General features: G+C 43.0%; 1 protein-coding gene and 1 non-coding gene across 2 annotated transcripts in view; both read right to left on the bottom strand.

Annotated features, from left to right (window-relative positions):
• The window catches only part of LOC143289409 (uncharacterized), a 115,717-nt gene that overhangs the window by 89,128 nt on the left and 6,589 nt on the right, over positions 1-20,000 (bottom strand). The window contains exons 4-5 of the mRNA XM_076598374.1: positions 18,329-18,527; positions 15,138-15,247 (exon numbers count right to left, since the gene is read on the bottom strand). Of these exons, the coding sequence (XP_076454489.1) occupies positions 15,138-15,247; positions 18,329-18,527 (309 nt within the window). The remainder of the gene's footprint in view (positions 1-15,137; positions 15,248-18,328; positions 18,528-20,000) is intronic.
• On the bottom strand, positions 3,017-3,231 carry LOC143290040 (small nucleolar RNA U3). Its single transcript, XR_013056324.1, has one exon. It is a non-coding gene; the product is annotated as a small nucleolar RNA U3 (small nucleolar RNA).

The raw sequence follows: 20,000 nt of genomic DNA, 5'->3' as shown, positions 1-20,000 counted from the left end.
AAAAAAACGTGGTCACCCCTCGACTAAAGCTCGTGTGGGTCATGCACGACCCGTACCCGTTTTTAACAGTGATTTCAGAAGGTTTAATTTGCATTTAGTGAAGGAAAATAAAGAAGTTTTTTTACTTTCAATAGCCTCACTACCCCACTACTCTCCCACTACCCCCCCCCCCCCCCCCCCCCCTGACCCCCACCCCGTCCCTTTCGCCGGTCTTCAGCTTTAACCCCCTTCCATCCCTTCCTCTAACAGCATGTACCTGTGTGACTGAATATCTTTGATTGTGCGTGAATAGGATGCTATGAGTCATCTCTCTCTCTCTCTCTCTGTCTGTCTGTCTCGTTGTCTGTCTCTCTCTCTCTCTATCTATCTCTGTGTCCATAAGTAGGGCTTGTATGTATGTGCATTGGTATTATGCGTTTGTGTGTGTAGTGATCAGTTGTGTGTGTGTGTGTGTATGTGTGTGTGTGTGTGTGTGTGTGTGTGTGTGTGTGTGTGTGTGTGTGTGTGTTTGTGTGCGTGTGTGTGAATGCGTGAGCATGTGTTTCTTCTGAGTGTACTGTGTTTGTGTGAGTCTGTGTGTGCGTGTGCGAGCGCATGTGTGTGTGTAATCAGTTGTTACGATATGTTTTCCTTTTCTATATTTGGTTATAAGCTTTGGAGGAATATACAGGTTTTTGTCTCTTTACAAAGTATGGGTCGTGCACGACCCGGCACACAAGCTTTGGAGGAATATACAGGTTTTTGTCTCTAAAAGGTATGGGTCATGGACGACCCACATTGATGAGCCGGCTTCCGTGTGTAGTCACACAGCGACAGCCAGCGAAAGTTAAAACATAAGGAGGAATCCGTAAATAGAAGATATGAAAGTTAAATGTACAAAATGTGTGTGTGTGTGTGTGTGTGTGTGTGTGTGTGTGTGTGTGAGAGAGAGAGAGAGAGAGAGAGAGAGAGAGATAACGAACATTTTGTGTGCATGTAGAACCGAGAGAGGAAGGTACACAACTCTCACAGTAAAAACCAACCCTTCACGAAATAACTTGAAGTTGCCTACCTTCGTTTCACAAAACGCACGGTTGACAGTGTTATGTCTTGTTTGACTACTTTTTTTTTTTTTTTTTTTTTTTTAGATTTAAATATTTACTCTCTTTAAACACTTATTCTGTGCACGTGTACATAATACATGCATCGTAGTAGCTGAAGGAGAAAAAAAAAATCGAAATCGAAACTTTTTTTTTTATTGAGGGAAAAGGAATAGGCACTTATCGGCCTGTTTTCATCCTACCCTCGTAAAGAAAACGTATAAACTAATATCTAGGAAATACAAGAAGACTGAAAAAAAAAAAAGGTAGGGAAAAAAAAACATACACATTGCATGGCAAGCAACAACAACAACAACAACAAATAAATGGCACAGAAAATGAGCAATTCTCCACAAAATAACATCGTATGCATACCGCTATGCGTGAAGGAGAGAGGGAAGGGAGAAGGTTAGGAAGGAAGAGATACGAAGAAGGAGAGAGAGGAAAACTGCTGCCAGAGAGAGAGAGAGAGACAGAGACAGAGGGGATGGGGGGGGGGTGGGGGGGGGAAAGGGGGAGGGGAGGAAAGGAGACAGACGCATAGACAAAGATATTGAGAATACATTATTTGTTTTTTTCAGTCTCAGTAATTTCAAGGATTCGTAGACCTTAGCTCTGACATGAGATGTTTATGATAATTACAGTCTTTTGAAGACACTGAGACTGGAGTTTACTAGTATTACGTGTAGATGAAATAGTATTCCATAAATATCCACCAGAGTATATGAGACTTGTTTTTATAAAGATAAATTTCTTGGCCGAGGCAAAGTTCTTTTATGTGCGTGACGGTGACTATTTACTGGAAAATTACTTATGAGAGAGGGTGGGGCATAACCTGATAATATTTGGAACATAAATGTGGCTTTATTAATATTTAAGTTTAATTTTCATTGCCAATATATCAAGTTCTATGTAATCAGAAACATGTAAAGAGGAAGATTTTAGAATAACCAATTGAAGAGTACGCCTATGGAGACTTTGGAGTGGTTTTAGGATCTTATCACTCAGTGAATCCCAGACAGTTGACGCATAGTTTATACAAGATTCAATGAGAGCGAGATGCATGAGCAAAATACAAATTTTTGATGAAAAAAAAAGTCTAGCATCACATGGGTTTTTACGGTTGTTGTGAAGTGTTTATCTCTCTCCATACGAACGGCGAAAGAGACGACGTTAACAGCGTTTCACCCCAATTATCATCATCAAAATATTGCAAGCGGAAGGCTCGTATACTGAAGAGGTGAATATTGACAAAGAATACCACAATTCTGACGACGGAAGCTAAAGGTTGGGTCATTCAGACACCCACTGGACATCCGAGGGGTCTGTGTAGAGGAGAAGAGAGGACTGGCCGTACTGAGTGAGTTAACCTCCAGGTCCTAGACAGGAGCGGCCCAGTGCCCAGCATCGAAAGCCTGTTGATCCAGTGCCAGCTACGCTGGACAGGACACTCTGTCCGCATGGCAGACAGCAGGATCCCGAAGATGCTCTTGTATGGCCAGCTGAAAGAAGGCCACCGTGACCTTGGAAGACCCTGCAAGCGCTTCGAGGACACCTTGAAGACAAACCTCAAAGCCTGTGACATCAGTAGAAATCGCTTCCCAGTGGGAAACTGATGCCCTTGACCGCTCTCGCTGGAGGAAGCTGTGCTCTAGTGACATAAAGATGTTTGAAAACAAGAGAACGTTGGCCATTAAGGAGAAGCCTGAGTGAAGGAAGCAGGGCTCAGCTTCTGCAGACGTTTTCCCTTGCAACACCTGTGGGAAGTGCTGTGCATCCAGAATCAGCCTCTTCTCACATATGAGGACACACACCGACAGATAAGCCTGCCTGCTTACTCATCCGTCGGTAGACTCCATTACAAATGATTACTATGAATTCTAAATTGGGCCTACTGATTTAAAGTTAACTTTATATCCCATTCGAATGAATCATACACTGCTCAGATTGCAACCCCTTCCTCCAAACTCCCCACAAAGGGAGGAGAGGAACGTTCATCAGTGGCAGAGGGCTGACCATCAGAGCCTACAGTCAGTCCTGCCCGCTTCGCACTCAGAAGGGGTGGCTGTCTCTCCTCATCACAGGGTACGGTCCCGTCAGTTACCTGACATCTCGTGCTGTCTCTCCTCATCACGGGGTACGGTCCCGTCAGTTACCTGACATCTCGTGCTGTCTCTCCTCATCACGGGGTACGGTCCTGTCAGTTACCTGACATCTCGTGCTGTCTCTCCTCATCACAGGGTACGGTCCTGTCAGTTACCTGACATCTCGTGCTGTCTCTCCTCATCACGGGGTACGGTCCTGTCAGTTACCTGACATCTCGTGCTGTCTCTCCTCATCACAGGGTACGGTCCTGTCAGTTACCTGACATCTCATGCTGTCTCTCATCACGGGGTACGGTCCTGTCAGTTACCTGACATCTCGTGCTGTCTCTCCTCATCACAGGGTACGGTCCTGTCAGTTACCTGACATCTCGTGCTGTCTCTCCTCATCACGGGGTACAGTCCTGTCAGTTACCTGACATCTCGTGCTGTCTCTCCTCATCACGGGGTACGGTCCTGTCAGTTACCTGACATCTCGTGCTGTCTCTCCTCATCACAGGGTACGGTCCTGTCAGTTACCTGACATCTCGTGCTGTCTCTCCTCATCACGGGGTACAGTCCTGTCAGTTACCTGACATCTCGTGCTGTCTCTCCTCATCACGGGGTACGGTCCTGTCAGTTACCTGACATCTCGTGCTGTCTCTCATCACGGGGTACGGTCCTGTCAGTTACCTGACATCTCGTGCTGTCTCTCCTCATCACGGAGTACGGTCCTGTCAGTTACCTGACATCTCGTGCTGTCTCTCCTCATCACGGGGTACGGTCCTGTCAGTTACCTGACATCTCGTGCTGTCTCTCCTCATCACGGGGTACAGTCCTGTCAGTTACCTGACATCTCGTGCTGTCTCTCCTCATCACGGGGTACGGTCCTGTCAGTTACCTGACATCTCGTGCTGTCTCTCATCACGGGGTACGGTCCTGTCAGTTACCTGACATCTCGTGCTGTCTCTCCTCATCACGGGGTACGGTCCTGTCAGTTACCTGACATCTCGTGCTGTCTCTCCTCATCACGGGGTACGGTCCTGTCAGTTACCTGACATCTCGTGCTGTCTCTCCTTATCACGGGTACAGTCCTGTCAGAGTTACCTGAATCTCGGCAGAACATACTTTTCAAGTGATCCCTAAAAATATGATTTTATTCAATTGTACGTGGAGTTATCGACCTATCGGCTTCACGTCCTTAAGGTCAAGTTGTTCGTGGTTGTTGTCTTTTGATCCAAATTGCTCCAAAACTGCCTATACTAACAATTTGTACTTAACGTCTTTTGATCCAAATTGCTCCAAAACTGCCTATACTAACAATTTGTACTTATGGAAGAATTGGGATGGTCAAAGTTACAGCACCAAAAAATTAAAATAATTTTCAATGTTTTGCACTAATTCATTTTTTGTTCAAATTTTGGTGTCAAACAGATTACATTATTTATTATCATGTAACCAGTTTAATTATACAGTTCCAACCAAACATCTCTGTAAAATGAATATAATTGCTTGTAATTAATCACGTTGATAATCAATTATCTCCACTGGGTTACTGTGAAAAGGAAAAAAAAATTAGTAGAGAATTCTCTATTGAGTATTATGTATAAATAGAAGAAATAAAATCATTTTATTAACTTGTTCTGGTCAGTATATTTGGTCTGTGTGTGTGTGTGCACACGCACACACGCTTGCAAACAATCTGTGTGCATGTGTGTGTGTGTGTGTGTGAGTGAGTGTGCACATGCATTTATGTATGCACATGCGTGTGTTTGTGTCTGTGGGTGCGTGCATGCGTGCTCGCGTATAAATGTGTATCACCAAAACTATGTATGCACACATGCATAATGCAGGACCATTACAATGTGATTTCCAGCAGGTCTCTGAAAAATCCACACAAATCACTTTCTCAGCTCAAAGGGCTGACAGAAAGAGGTGAGGGAGAAAGAAGGTGAGAGACAGACAGAGACAGAGAGAGACAGAGAGAGAGTTTAAATGGAAAAAAAAAAGCCACACAAAATATTTTTGGATCAAATGTATATATGTGAATACAAACATACAAAATATTTTTGGATCAAATGTATATATGTGAATACAAACGTATGTAACAAATGTAAACTCGAGTGACCTTGAACAAAAACAAACAACTCCGAGCAGAGTATCACAAATGAAAGTACTGTTTTGTAAACACCAGTAGCAGCACGTTACAGGAAGCAACGACATTAACCATGATAAAGATACAATCGTAATAATATTGATACTGCACCGAGTTGCACCTGCACCATGTTCGTTAATGGAATGTTTTCTCATGTAGACAATTAAGCTGGTTGCCACCAAGAGATATAAAGCATGATAAAGAGACATTATGGTCACAAAAATAGCACCATCCTGATAACAAAGAACAAAGAATAACAACTGGGAGTGATGGCCTAGAGGTAACATGTCCGCCTAGGAAGCGAGAGAGAATCTGAGCGCGCTGGTTCGAATCACGGCTCAGCCGCCGATATCTTCTCCCCCTCCATGAGACCTTAAGTGGTGGGCTGGACGCTAGTCATTCGGATGAGACGATAAACCGAGGTCCCGTGTGCAGCATGCACTTAGCGCACGTAAAAGAACCCACGGCAACAAAAGGGTTGTTCCTGGCAAAATTCTGTAGAAAGATCCACTTCGATAGGAAAAACAAATAAAACTGCATGCAGGAAAAAATACACAAAAAAAAGGGTGGCACTGTAGTATAGCGACGCGCTCTCCCTGGGGAGAGAGAGCAGCCCGAATTTCACACAGAGAAATCTGTTGTGATAAAAAGAAATACAAATACAAATTATTGGTCCCCATCATCACAGTATATACACAGATACACACAAATACTGAAAATGGTTCACAGGGAAGATGTGTCAAAGATTGTGTGACTGGTTATCTGAGAGCAGAAGTAGAAATTTTCGTCCTTTTTTTTTTTTTTTTTTGTAATGGTTCACATCATTTTGCAGTTTGTATTATCATCTTGATGTATATGCACTGTTGTTTATGCTATTCTTTCACGTGAGGCACTTAGAGCACACTATACGGGGAATCTGAATATAATTATTACATTATTATTGTAATTATTGTTATAATCATCGTCATCATTATTACTATTATTATCGTCATCATTATTTTCATCATCATTATTATCATTATCATTGCTATTGTTAGCACTGACTGTTTTTATTATTATTTCTATCATTACTATCCTTCATCTTATTATTACTATCAGTTTTCTAGAGTTACAGTGAAATCATCGGACGCAGTCTTGCACAGAATACACACGATAAAGGAGACACAGTGATATTTGTAACACTGCTTTTATTTTACCTCTTATTTATCAATGCTTTGTTATCGTCATCGACGGGCGCAACAGCCGAGTGGTTAAAGCGTTGGACTGTCAATCTGAGGGTCCTGGGTTCGAATCACGGTGACGGCGCCTGGTGGGTAAAGGGTGGAGATTTTTACGATCCCCCAGGTCAACACATGTGCAGACCTGCTAGTGCCTGAACCCCCTTCGTGTGTATATGCAAGCAGAAGATCAAACATGCATGTTAAAGATCCTGTAATCCATGTCAGCGTTCAGTGGGTTATGGAAACAAGAACATACCTAGCATGCACACCCCCGAAAACAGAGTATGGCTGCCTACATGGCGGGGTAAAAACGGTTGTACACGTAAAAGCCCACTCATGTGCATACGAGTGAATGTGGGAGTTGCAGCCCACGAACGCAGAAGAAGAAGAAGATCATTCCTTTGTTATATCACCCCACTGTTTGTTATATCACTCTTTTTGTTACGTCTGTTACGGTACTCCTTTGTCATATCACTCCTTTTTTTAATGTCACTTTTTTGGGGGGTGTGGGAGGCGGGGGGTGGATGGGGTAATGTTACTTCTTTGTTACGTCACCCAATTGTTTGTTATATCACTCCGTTCTTATGTCTGCCATGTCACTCCTTTGTCATATAACCCCCCCCCCCCCTTTTTTTTATTTTATATATATATCACCTGCTTTGTTCATGGCATTTATGTCATTCCTTTTGTTAAAGCACTCCTTTTCTATGTCATTTATGTCACTCTTTTGTAATAGCACTCCTTTGCTATGTCATTTATATCATTTGTTATAACACTCCTTTGCTATGTCATTTATATCATTTGTTATAACACTCCTTTGCTATGTCATTTATATCATTTGTTATATCACTCCTTGTCATGTCATTTATATCACTCCTATGTAATAGCACTCCTTTGCTATGTCATTTACATCACTCCTGTGCAATAGCACTCCTTTGCTATGCCATTTATATCACTCCTGTGCAATAGCACTCCCTTGCAATGTCATTTATATCACTCCTGTGTAATAGCACTCCTTTGCTATGCCATTTATATCACTCCTGTGCAATAGCACTCCCTTGCAATGTCATTTATATCACTCCTGTGTAATAGCACTCCTTTGCTATGTCATTTATATCACTCCTATGTAATAGCACTCCTTTGCTATGTCATTTACATCACTCATTTGTAATAGCACTCCTTTGCTATGTCAGTTATATCACTCCTGTGTAATAGCACTCCTTTTCTATGTCATTTATATCACTCCTGTGTAATATCACTCCTTTGCTATGTCATTTATATCACTCCTATGTAATATCACTCCTTTGCTATGTCATTTATATCACTCCCTTGTAATAGCACTCCTTTTCTATGTCATTTATATCACTCCTTTGTAATAGCACTCCTTTGCTATGTCATTTATATCACTCCTTTGCAATAGCACTCCCTTGCAATGTCATTTACATCACTCCTATGTAATATCACTCCTTTGCTATGTCATTTACATCACTCCTTTGTAATAGCACTCCTTTGCTATGTCGTTTATATCACTCCGATGTAATAGCACTCCTTTGCTATGTCATTTATATCACTCCTGTGTAATAGCACTCCTTTGCTAGGCCATGTGATTTATGTCACTGCATTGCAAAAGCACTCCTTTGCTATGTCGTTTATATCACTCCTATGTTATAGCACTCCTTTGCTATGTCATTTATATCACTCCTGTGTAATAGCACTCCTTTGCAATGTCGTTTATATCACTCCTTTGTTACAGCACTCCTTTGCTATGTCATTTATATCACTCATTTGTAATAGCACTCCTTTGCAATGTCGTTTATATCACTCCTTTGTTATAGCACTCCTTTGCTATGTCATTTATATCACTCCTTTGTTATAGCACTCCTTTGCTATGTCATTTATATCACTCCTTTGTTATAGCACTCCTTTGCTATGCCATTTATATCACTCCTGTGTAATAGCACTCCTTTGCTATGTCATTTATATCACTCCTATCTAATATCACTCCTTTGCTATGTTATTTATGTCATTCCTTTTTATAGCACTCCTTTGCTATGCCATTTATATCACTCATTTGTAATAGCACTCCTTTGCTATGTCATTTATGTCACTCCTGTGCAATAGCACTCCTTTGCTATGTCATTTATATCACTCCTTTGTAATAGCACTCCTTTGCTATGTCAGTTATATCACTCCTTTGCAATAGCACTCCTTTGCTATGTCATTTATATCACTCCTACGTAATAGCACTCCTTTGCTATGTCATTTATATCACTCCTTTGTAATAGCACTCCTTTGCTATGTCATTTACATCACTCCTGTGTAATAGCACTCCTTTGCTATGTCATTTATATCACTCCTTTGTAATAGCACTCCTTTGCTATGTCATTTACATCACTCCTGTGTAATAGCACTCCTTTTCTATGTCATTTATATCACTCCTATGTAATAGCACTCCTTTGCTATGTCGTTTATATCACTCCGATGTAATAGCACTCCTTTGCTAGGCCATGTGATTTATGTCACTCCATTGCAAAAGCACTCCTTTGCTATGTCATTTATATCACTCCTATGTAATAGCACTACTTTGCTATGTCATTTATATCACTCCTATGTAATAGCACTCCTTTTCTATATCATTTGTATCACTCCTGTGCAATAGCACTCCCTTGCAATGTCATTTATATCACTCCTGTGTAATAGCACTCCTTTGCTATGTCATTTATATCACTCCAATGTAATAGCACTCCTTTGCTATGTCATTTATATCACTCCTGTGTAATAGCACTCCTTTGCTATGTCATTTATATCACTCCAATGTAATAGCACTCCTTTGCTATGCCATTTATATCACTCCAATGTAATAGCACTCCTTTGCTATGTCATTTATATCACTCCAATGTAATAGCACTCCTTTGCTATGCCGTTTATGCCACTCCTTTGTTATAGCACTCCTTAATTATTTCACTCCTTTGCAATGCCATTGCCACGTTACCCCTTTGTTACACCCTCTCTTTGTTATGCCACCTCTTTATCAAGTCGCCTCCCCTTTGTTTAGTTTTTTTTGGGGGGTGGCCATGTCATCCCTTTGCTAATTTATTCCTTTGTGATAGTTATACCACTGTTATGTCACCCCTTTGTTATATATCACCCCTTTGTTCAGTCATTCCTTTGTCATGTCACAGTCATGTCACTCCTTTGTTAAGTCACTCTTTGCATTGTCGGCACTTTGTTTTGAGTCACACTTTGCAATATCGGCACTTTGTTAAGTCACTCTTTGCAATGTCTTGCACTTTGTTGAGTCACTCTTTGCAATGTCGGCACTTTGTTAAGTCACTCTTTGCAATGTCGGCACTTTGTTAAGCCACTCTTTGCAATGTCTTGCACTTTGTTAAGCCACTCTTAACAATGTCTTGCACTTTGTTAAGCCACTCTTTGCAATGTCTTGCACTTTGTTAAGCCACTCTTTGCAATGTCGGCACTTTGTTAAGCCACTCTTTGCAATGTCTTGCACTTTGTTAAGCCACTCTTTGCAATGTCTTGCACTTTGTTAAGCCACTCTTTGCAATGTCTTGCACTTTGTTATCCCACCCCTTTTCATGTCGCTCAGGTGAGACTGACCCATTACAACTGAATTTCTGTCGCTGTTTACTCTCCTGTCTTCTGTCAATAATTCCTGATATATTGCAGTTTCAGCTTCAGTTTCAGTAGCTCAAGGAGGCGTCACTGCGTTCGGACAAATCCATATACGCTACACCACATCTGCCAAGCACAGCGTAACCCAACGCGCTTAGTCAGGCCTTGAGGGGGGAAAAAAAAAAAGTGAATAAATAACAGATAAGCACAGGACAAAATCAAATACTGCATGTATGTATGGCACAGTAAGTGTACCTACATTAATTAAGAACAAAAAGGTTGAAAGCAAGAGAAAAAAAACACACAAAAAACCACCAACAAAAAACCAACAACAACAAAAAATAAAACCAACCTGACAACATAATTTCATTTTGCAAAAAAACACCGTTTCTGAAAGGACAAAATTGTCCATGCCAAACAGAATCTTAAATAGGTCATACTGAGATAATTACACCATAAAAAAAAATTGTAGCAGTGATGACCAGAGAAAATTTTCTGGTTATGAAAAAAACTGGACAATAAAGACGTACAGTTAAATAACCATCATCGTTACTGTGCTGATTAGTACACTAAAATACAAGCAACAAAGTATCCAATATAAAAACCCTGCTTAACTCACTGCAGACCAATGGCCCCTATCTGGGTCCTACTGTCCACAACAGTTTCAGACAAGGGGCCCTGATTCGGGCCTTAGACAGCTTTGAATTTTTGGAGTGGCACCTACATTGCACAATGACGTTATGAGCTAATCATATCTTAACTGATCATTCCACTACCACCAATAATAATAACAGTATTTATATAGCACTGAATCTTGCGCAGAGACAAATCAAAGCACTTTCGCACCAGTCGTTCACACGCATGCATAACTCTAAAAAACTGAAGAAACTGAAGACAAGGAAGGGGCAGGGAAGGGAGGCTATTTTGGGAAGAGGTGGGTTTTAAGACCAGACTTGAAAGAGCTGAGTGTGGAGACTTGAGAGGAAGTTCATTCCAATCGCAAGGTCCTGAGACACAGAAAGAACGGTGGCCAACAGTCGAGTGTTTGAATCTGAGTATGCGTAAACAGAGTGGATCCGAAGCAGAGTGTGTTGCTGTGCTCGAGAGCAGCAGAGTTATTTTCCCAGTTACTGGTTCACGTGGACAGTGGGTGTCAACAATGGTGTCTGACACAGTTTCGTCTCAGGTCACAAGGCAGACGACAGAATTAGACAAAGGTGGTGTCCTAAGTACGTTAAAACAGAACAGGCACCACTGAACACCACCGAAGTGACTCAGCAGCAGTGCAGGGTCTCCTCTGGTGTGTGGCCTCCTGGCGACCTAACATCGATGATTCTCTGTGGACTGCCGACGCTAGAACTGCGACGGACAAACTCGGGTGTGGCTGTGTATGGGGGAATCTAAATGAGCGGTGTGGGAGTAATGCCACTGAAACGGTGCAGATGATGGGGCAGCAAAAAAAAAAAAAAAAAAAAAAGAATTAGACAAAGGGGCCCTATTGTGGCCATGTAACACTCTGAACTTAACTCACTCCGGACGAAGGGTCCCTATCGGGGCTATATCTGAATTTAATGTGTTTCAAACTCTATGTGCTTTCCTGGATTCATTTACAAGTCATCAATCTGCGCAAATTTCAAACACAAACTATGGATACTTTCATGACAGCATAAAAAGGGAGGAAGTCTTATATTTTGTCCCCAACTAACTCGTTATGTTACTGATCAGTTTGGAAGCTTTCAGTTCATAGATTCTAACATTTGCTTTTTGGCGATTTTATTTCCTACCCACACAAATGGGTCGTCTGTGGGGAAAGTCAGGGGAGCTAACTGGCAGTACTAAGTGAGTTAACATCTGACACAATCAGAATAACGAGTTAAAGCTTAATAAGATATCAGCACAGAAAAAAACAACAACAACAAAACATAATAAGTAACATAGTAAGATATCAGCACAAAGAAAAACCAACAACAAAACTATAATAAAGTGATTGATTGATTGATGTGGATACTTCTATAGCGCCTATCCTCAGTCAGAGACCAAGCTCTAAGCGCTTTACATACACAGGAACATTTGCACCACAGGCTGCCTACCTGGGTAGAGCCAACTGACGGCTGCCACTGGGCGCTCATCATTCGTTTCTTGTGTCATTCAATCAGATTTCAGACGCACACACATGCACACTCAGACAGACATTAACATTTTACATGTATGACCGTTTGTTTGTTTTTTATTTACCCCGCCATGTAGGCAGCCATACTCCGTTTTCGGGGGTGTGCATGCTGGGTATATTCTTGTTTCCATAACCCACCGAACGCTGACATAGATTACAGGATCTTTAACGTGCGTATTTGATCTTCTGCGTGTGCATACACACGAAGCGGGTTCAGGCACTAGCAGGTCTGCACATATGTTGACCTGGGAGATCGGAAAAATCTCCACCCTTTACCCACCAGGCGCCGTTACCGAGATTCGAACCCAGGACCCTCAGATTGAAAGTCCAGCGCTTTAACCACTCGGCTATTGCACCCGTGCAATAAGATATCAACAAGTCTTGTACAAGAAAAACACAGACGCTATGAAACAAACCACAAAACACCGGTGCCATAAAAAAACGTCAGAAACCCCACCACACTCATAAACTCAGCAGATTCCAAACAAGCACTAAAAAAAAAAAAAAAAAAAAAAAAAAAAACAACATAAAAATAAAACTTAATTCTCCAGGGGGGAAATTTCCTTGGGGATGTTGGTCAGCTGGGCACTGACGTCCCACAGTCTGGTGGTCACATCCCTGTCGTTGACCAGAGGATTGGCCTTGCTGTCGGCCTGGGCACAGTCAATGTAGTACCTCCCCGACACCACGTCCGGCGACACACAGGTGTAGATTGAGGTCTCAGCTCCCACCTCCGGTTCCTGCAGGCAGAATTAAGGATTCTTCTTCTTTCTGCAACTCCCACTGTTCAGTCCTATGTACACCAGTAGGCTTTTACGTGTATGACCGTTTTTACCCCGCCAAGTTGGCAGCCACACTCCATCTTCGGGCGTGTGCATGCTGGGTATGTGCTTGTTTCCATAACTCACAGCAGCAGTAGCAGTCGTGAGTGCAAAGCGGGCAGGACTGACTGTCGGCTCTGATGGTCAGCCCTCTGCCACTGATGACTTTCCTCTCCTCCCTTTGTGGGGAGTTCGGAGGAAGGGGTGGCAATCTGAGCGGTGCACGGTCAACAAACTTTCTATACCTAATATCAACGTTAACTCACTCAGTACGGCCAGTCCTCTCTTCTCCTCTACACAGACCCCTCGGATGTCCAGAGGGTGTCTGAATGACCCAACCTTTAGCTTCCGTCGTCAGAATTGTGGTATCTCTTGTCAACATTCACCTCTTCAGTATAAGAGCCTTCCGCTTGCAATATTTTGATGATGGTAATTGGGGTGAAACGCTGTTAACGTCATCTCTTTCGCCGTTCGTATGGAGAGAGTTAAAATCTCCCCACATGCTAATTAAGCAGACTTCCTCATTTCTCAAGGAGGCATAGTATGGAGAGGTTGTTTTTTTGTTTTGTTTTTTTAGTGCCTTATACATGTAAGTTCCGCCCTGGTGTTTTTTTTTTAATTTAAAAAAAAAAAAAATCTCTTCATAGTTTAGTATGCCAAAAGTATTGAATTCTTTGTGTTCAGGCTGTTTTCAGGGGGCGTGGGGGTGGGGGTGGGGGGGGGGGAATCTTAGAGTCAGCAGAATGGTCAACATCAGAAATGTCTCCAAAATTTATGTATGTCAATGTGACTGTATTTGTGCCTGTTATTTTCCTTAATTTAATTCTCTATTTTTTCAAGGTTATGTAGGATCGTTATCGACAGTGTTTTCAGCCCTGATATGGTCTGTATGGTTGACTGGGCTGGAAACAACAATTGTTTCGTTTTACTTTTCAGTCACAACAAATTTCTGTGTGTGAAATTCGGGCTGCTCTACCCAGGGAAAGCATGTCGCTACAGTACTGAGCCATACTGTTTTTTTTCCTTTCTTTTTTCCTTCCAGAACTTTGCCAGGGACAACCCTTATGTTGCCTTAGGTTCTTTTACATGCACTAAGCACATGCTACACACAGGACCTCAGTTTACTGTCTCTTGTAATTGACTAACAGCCAAACGTTCACTCAAGGTCTAGCCGAGGGGGAGAAAATACTTCTGACTGTGGGATTTTATCTCGCGCGCTCAGATTCTCCCACTTCGAAACGGTGGACGGATCACCACTAAGTCACAAGACCACAAACCACCAATGACCATATGATACTACTACTACTACTACTACTACTGATAACAAGACAGGCAAGGCCTTCAAGACTCACATATGACTGAGAGTAAAACACACAAGCTTTTTATGTATTGAGTATAATTTCAAAATGTAATGTTCAAGATGAGGAAGATCAGTTTAAAGCAAATTAAGTCCCTTAGCATTAATTACAGAGTAATTTCCCTTTTTTACTATCTGCACCAAAAACGTTTGCAAAATAAATAAAACTTCCAGGCTTAGCAAAAGAAGTTCCTGTTTGAACAAGAAATGATAATAATGACTGCTCTTGTTGTTGGGTCAGAATATCAGATCAAAGTGCCAAGTTTAGAGAATACAAAAAATATAAATATAACAGTAAACGCAGTTTGCATATAATTAGGCTTCATTTTTTATTTTTTTGTGCCCATCCCAGAGGTGCAATATTGTTTTAAACAAGATGACTGGAAAGAACTAAATTTTTCCTATTTTTATGCCTAATTTGGTGTCAACTGACAAAGTAGTTGCAGAGAAAATGTCAATGTTAAAGTTTACCACGGACACACAGACACACACACAAACAACCGAACACCGGGTTAAAACATAGACTCACTTTGTTTACACAAGTGAGTCAATAATAATGATGATAAAATGAATGATAATAAAAAAAACAATATTGATAATCAGGATCATGCTGAGGCTCACCGTCATCCGGAAGAAGAAGATGAGTCGGACGATGATGGCTTGGAACCAGTTCAGGTTTCGCCAAATCTCTGTGGCCACAACGCCCGGGTGCACGCAGTACGCCCCCACACCTGTAACACACAGAGACAGAAAGACCGCTGTGAGAAGTCTGACTGACCACACACCTCACAGACAGACTGCCCTAACTGCTGTGAGAAGTCTGACTGACCACACACCTCACAGACAGACTGCCCTAACTGCTGTGAGAAGTCTGACTGACCACCACACCTCACAGACAGACTGCCCTAACTGCTGTGAGAAGTCTGACTGACCAAACACCTCACAGACAGACTGCCCTCACTGCTGTGAGAAGTCTGACTGACCACACACCTCACAGACAGACTGCCCTAACTGCTGTGAGAAGTCTGACTGACCACCACACCTCACAGACAGACTGCCCTCACTGCTGTGAGAAGTCTGACTGACCACACACCTCACAGACAGACTGCCCTAACTGCTGTGAGAAGTCTGACTGACCACACACCTCACAGACAGACTGCCCTAACTGCTGTGAGAAGTCTGACTGACCACACACCTCACAGACAGACTGCCCTCACTGCTGTGAGAAGTCTAACTGACCACACACCTCACAGGCAGACTGCCCTCACTGCTGTGAGAAGTCTGACTGACCACACACCTCACAGACAGACTGCCCTAACTGCTGTTGCAGCCCACGAACAAAGAAGAAGAATAAGAATATATGAACAGAGTACATGTAGCCATTGTTGTTAGCTGGTCCAAGAAAGACAACACCGTGGTGATTCGGTCTTTTTACCAAAAGCTCGCCAAAGCATTCACTGACTGAAGAACGAGACCTTTTTCAAAACTTTCAACGTCGGTAAACATGTCAGCCGGAAAGTGCATCACACTGGCGGAAACCAAACCAAACCTTTTTTTTTTCTTTCTTTTTTTTTTTTTTTGCTGCCCCATCATCTGCACTGTTTCAGTGGCATTACTCCCACGCCGCTCATTTAGATTCCCCCATACATGACCACACCCAGGTTTGTCCGTCACAGTTACAGCATCGGCAGTCCGCAGGGAACCATCGATGTTAGGTCGCCAGGAGGCCACACACCAGAGGAGACCCTGCACTGCTGCTGAGTCACTTCGGTGGTGTTCAGTGGTGCCTGTTCTGATTTAACGTACTTAGGACACCATCTACTAAGCCCCCTACTAACGACAATAATGGCTTAGTTGCAGAGCCAGACTGAGTGAGCGTCCCTCCCAGAGTGGAGACCGCCACCACGTCCCTCAAACAACAGCCCCCCATGAATCTGCGGACACTGAAGACATTGACAGGACTCACCCCAAGCACGGAAGTGGAGGGGTATCGAAACTGAGGTCACCATGAGAGCAGGACATGAAAGGCCACAGACTTTGAGACTGTTTTGTTTACATTGATGACGATGAAGACCAAACCAAACTTGATTTGGGCGGAAGATTTCAAGGCCTGGTTTTGAAGCTCTGGCAGCAGCACATGCTGGCAACAACGTCATCTACACAGGAACTTAGTTTTGATGGAGATCTTCTTCTTCTTCTTCTGCGTTCACTCGTATGCACACGAGTGGGCTTTTACGTGTATGACCGTTTTTACCCCGCCATGTAGGCAGCCATACTCCGTTTTCGGGGGTGTGCATGCTGGGTATGTTCTTGTTTCCATAACCCACCGAACGCTGACATGGATTACAGGATCTTTAACGTGCGTATTTGATCTTCTGCTTGCATATACACACGAAGGGGGTTCAGGCACTAAGCAGGTCTGCACATACGTTGACCTGGGAAATCGTAAAAATCTCCACCCTTTACCCACCAGGCGCCGTCACCGTGATTCGAACCCGGGACCCTGAGATTGAAAGTCCAACGCTTTAACCACTCGGCTATTGCGCCCGTCAATGGAGATCTTTTCAAGAAATGCCTACAGCTAACAAGGGAGCTATTTCCTAAAGTGATGGACCTGGCAGAGGGGCACCTCATCAAACACTGCCTCAGCCGAGAAGGGATGTACCTGAAGACTGGTCAAATTCACACACAAAGTTAAAAAGTTTCTCTCCTTCATGAAAAAACAAAAGTTTCCCAGCAAAGTTCACTGGTTCAATAAATTCATGCAATGACAAAATAATGGATGCAAAAAAAAAAATTTTTTTTTTTTTGGTGTGAAGTTTACATACAAGCTTTTGCATCAGTTTGTATTTGTATTTGTATTTCTTTTTATCACAACAGATTTCTCTGTGTGAAATTCGGGCTGCTCTCCCCAGGGAGAGCGTATTGCTACACTACAGCGCCTCACATTTTTTTGTATTTTTTCCTGCGTGCGGTTTTATTTGTTTTTCCTATAGAAGTGAATTTTTTTTTTTTTTTTTACAGAATTTTGCCAGGAACAACCCTTTTGTTGCCGTGGGTTCTTTTACATGCACCAAGTGCACGCTAGCACATGGGACCTCAGTTTATCGTCTCATCCGAATAACTAGCGCCCAGACCACCACTCAAGGTCTAGTGGAGGGGGAGAAAATATCAGCAGCTGAGCCGTGATTCGAACCAGCGCGCTCAGATTCTCTCGCTTCCAAGGCGGACGCGTTACCTCTAGGCCATCACTCCACCATTTTTTTCGAGTCTATGAAATTTCACCTTGGTCTCCTTCATCATCATCAATATAAACAAAATAGTCTCAAAGTCTGTGGCCTTTCATGCCCTGCTCTCATGGTGACCTCAGTTTCGATACCCCTCCACTTCCGTGCTTGGGGTGAGTCCTGTCAATGTCTTCAGTGTTGGCAGGTTCATGGGGGGCTGTTGTTTGAGGGACGTGGTGGCAGTCTCCACTCTGGGAGGGACGCTCACTCAGTCTGGCTCCGTGACTAAGCCATTATTGTCTTTAGTAGGGGGCTTAGTAGGTGGTGTCCTAAGTACGTTAAAACAGAACAGGCACCACTGAACACCACCAAAGTGACTCAGCAGCAGTGCAGGGTCTCCTCTGGTGTGTGGCCTCCTGGCGACCTAACATCGATGGTTCCATGTGGACCGCCGACGCTGGAACTGCGACGGACGAACCCGGGTGTGGCCGTGTATGGGGGAATCTAAATGAGCGGCGTGGGAGTAATGCCACTGAAACGGTGCAGATGATGGGGCAGCAAAAAAAAAAAATAAAAAAATGTCACCTTGGTACTTTGGTTTCACACAACTCACCACTATCCGCCAGTCGTTCGGCCAGCTCACGGGTGAAGAGCAGGTTGCCCAGCTTGCTCAGAGCGTAGGCCGAAAAATCACTCAGGGCTTTCTTCCCGCACAGCGAGTCAAAACAGAACTGCTTGGGGTAATGCTGGGCCTCTGAGGACACGTTGATGATACGACTAGGAGCTGAGCGCCTCAGTAAATCTGAAAATGATTTATGTAAAAGTAGTAGTAGTAGTAGTCGTAGTAGTAGTAGCAGCAGTAGCAGTTATAGTAGTTGCAGCATTTGTTTGTTTTGTGTTGTTGTTTTTTCATGAAAGGCAGAGGTACAACAGATTGGGACTGAAATCTATCAATCCATCTATCTATCCACCTACCAACCTATATATCTAGATCTCTCTCTCTCTCTCTCTCTATCACAACTGCAAAGTGCTATTTACTATTTTGTAATTGAAGATAAAAAAAAAAAAAGGCCTACAGAAAACAAAGAACTTTTTTTTTTTTTAAGTGTTTAGTGAAAGTACTCACTGACAGTCACACAATGACATAACACACAAGACACAGACACAGACACACACACACACACACACACACTGACACAGACACACACACACACACACTGACACACACACACACACACACACACTGACACAGACACTCACATACTACCCCTCACACCCATCCATCTCCCTCACACATGCAGTGGAGAGCGAGAGATCACTCCAGGCACATCAACATTAATTCAATGAAACAAATTGTTTGGGTTCTTTTTTTTTTGTTTTTTTGTTGTTTTGTTCTTTTCAGGTTTTTTCCCCCCTTGACATGAAAAAGACTGGTTTACTGAGCTTTTTAAAAGAAAAAAAAAAAACATTTATCAATGCATGTGTTATATATTGTGCAATGATTATGAAGATGAAGATGCAAATGAAGATGATGATGTTGAAAATGAAGATGGAGATGATGATGATTTGTCCAAATTGGGAAACTTCTTCTTCTGCGTTCACTTGTATGCACACCGTTTTCGGGGGTGTGCATGCTGGATATGTTCTTGTTTCCATAACCCACCGAACGCTGACATGGATTACAGGATCTTTAACGTGCGTATTTGATCTTCTGTTTGCGTATACACACGAAGGGGGTTCAGGCATAGCAGGTCTGCACATATGTTGACCTGGGAGATCGGAAAAATCTCCACCCTTTACCCACCAGGCGCCGTAACCGTGATTCGAACCCGGGACCCTCAGATTGACAGTCCAACGCTTTAACCACTCGGCTATTGCGCCCGTCAGAATTGGGAAACAAATTGTTGTGAAGTCATTCTCATACTGGTCAGGACTTTCCCCTTTGGATAGCAGTTAGCACTCAAGCTTCCAAGTACCCATGAGGTAATGGTTAATGATTCACCAGGACACTACGACCCGCGATGGACACCACTGATTTAAAGCCGTACTCTGCGACGCTGATCAAAAGACGCTTTTCCGGCGTCACCATCAGATCCGCACAACATCACGCATGGTGAAGTGTTTCCTTCCTTCCTTCCCACTGTGGTCACATCAGTTCTCTTTCTCTGTGTGTGTGTGTGTGTGTGTGTGTGTGTGTGTGTGTGTGTGTGTGTGTGTGAGTGAGTGAGTGAGTGAGTGAGTGAGTGAGTGAGTATGT

This window comes from Babylonia areolata, chromosome 14 (genome assembly GCF_041734735.1).
Source record: "Babylonia areolata isolate BAREFJ2019XMU chromosome 14, ASM4173473v1, whole genome shotgun sequence".
NCBI classification, from domain to species: domain Eukaryota; kingdom Metazoa; phylum Mollusca; class Gastropoda; order Neogastropoda; family Buccinidae; genus Babylonia; species Babylonia areolata.
Note: the sequence above shows the minus strand (reverse complement) of the source record. Positions and strands in the feature narration are given on the sequence as shown.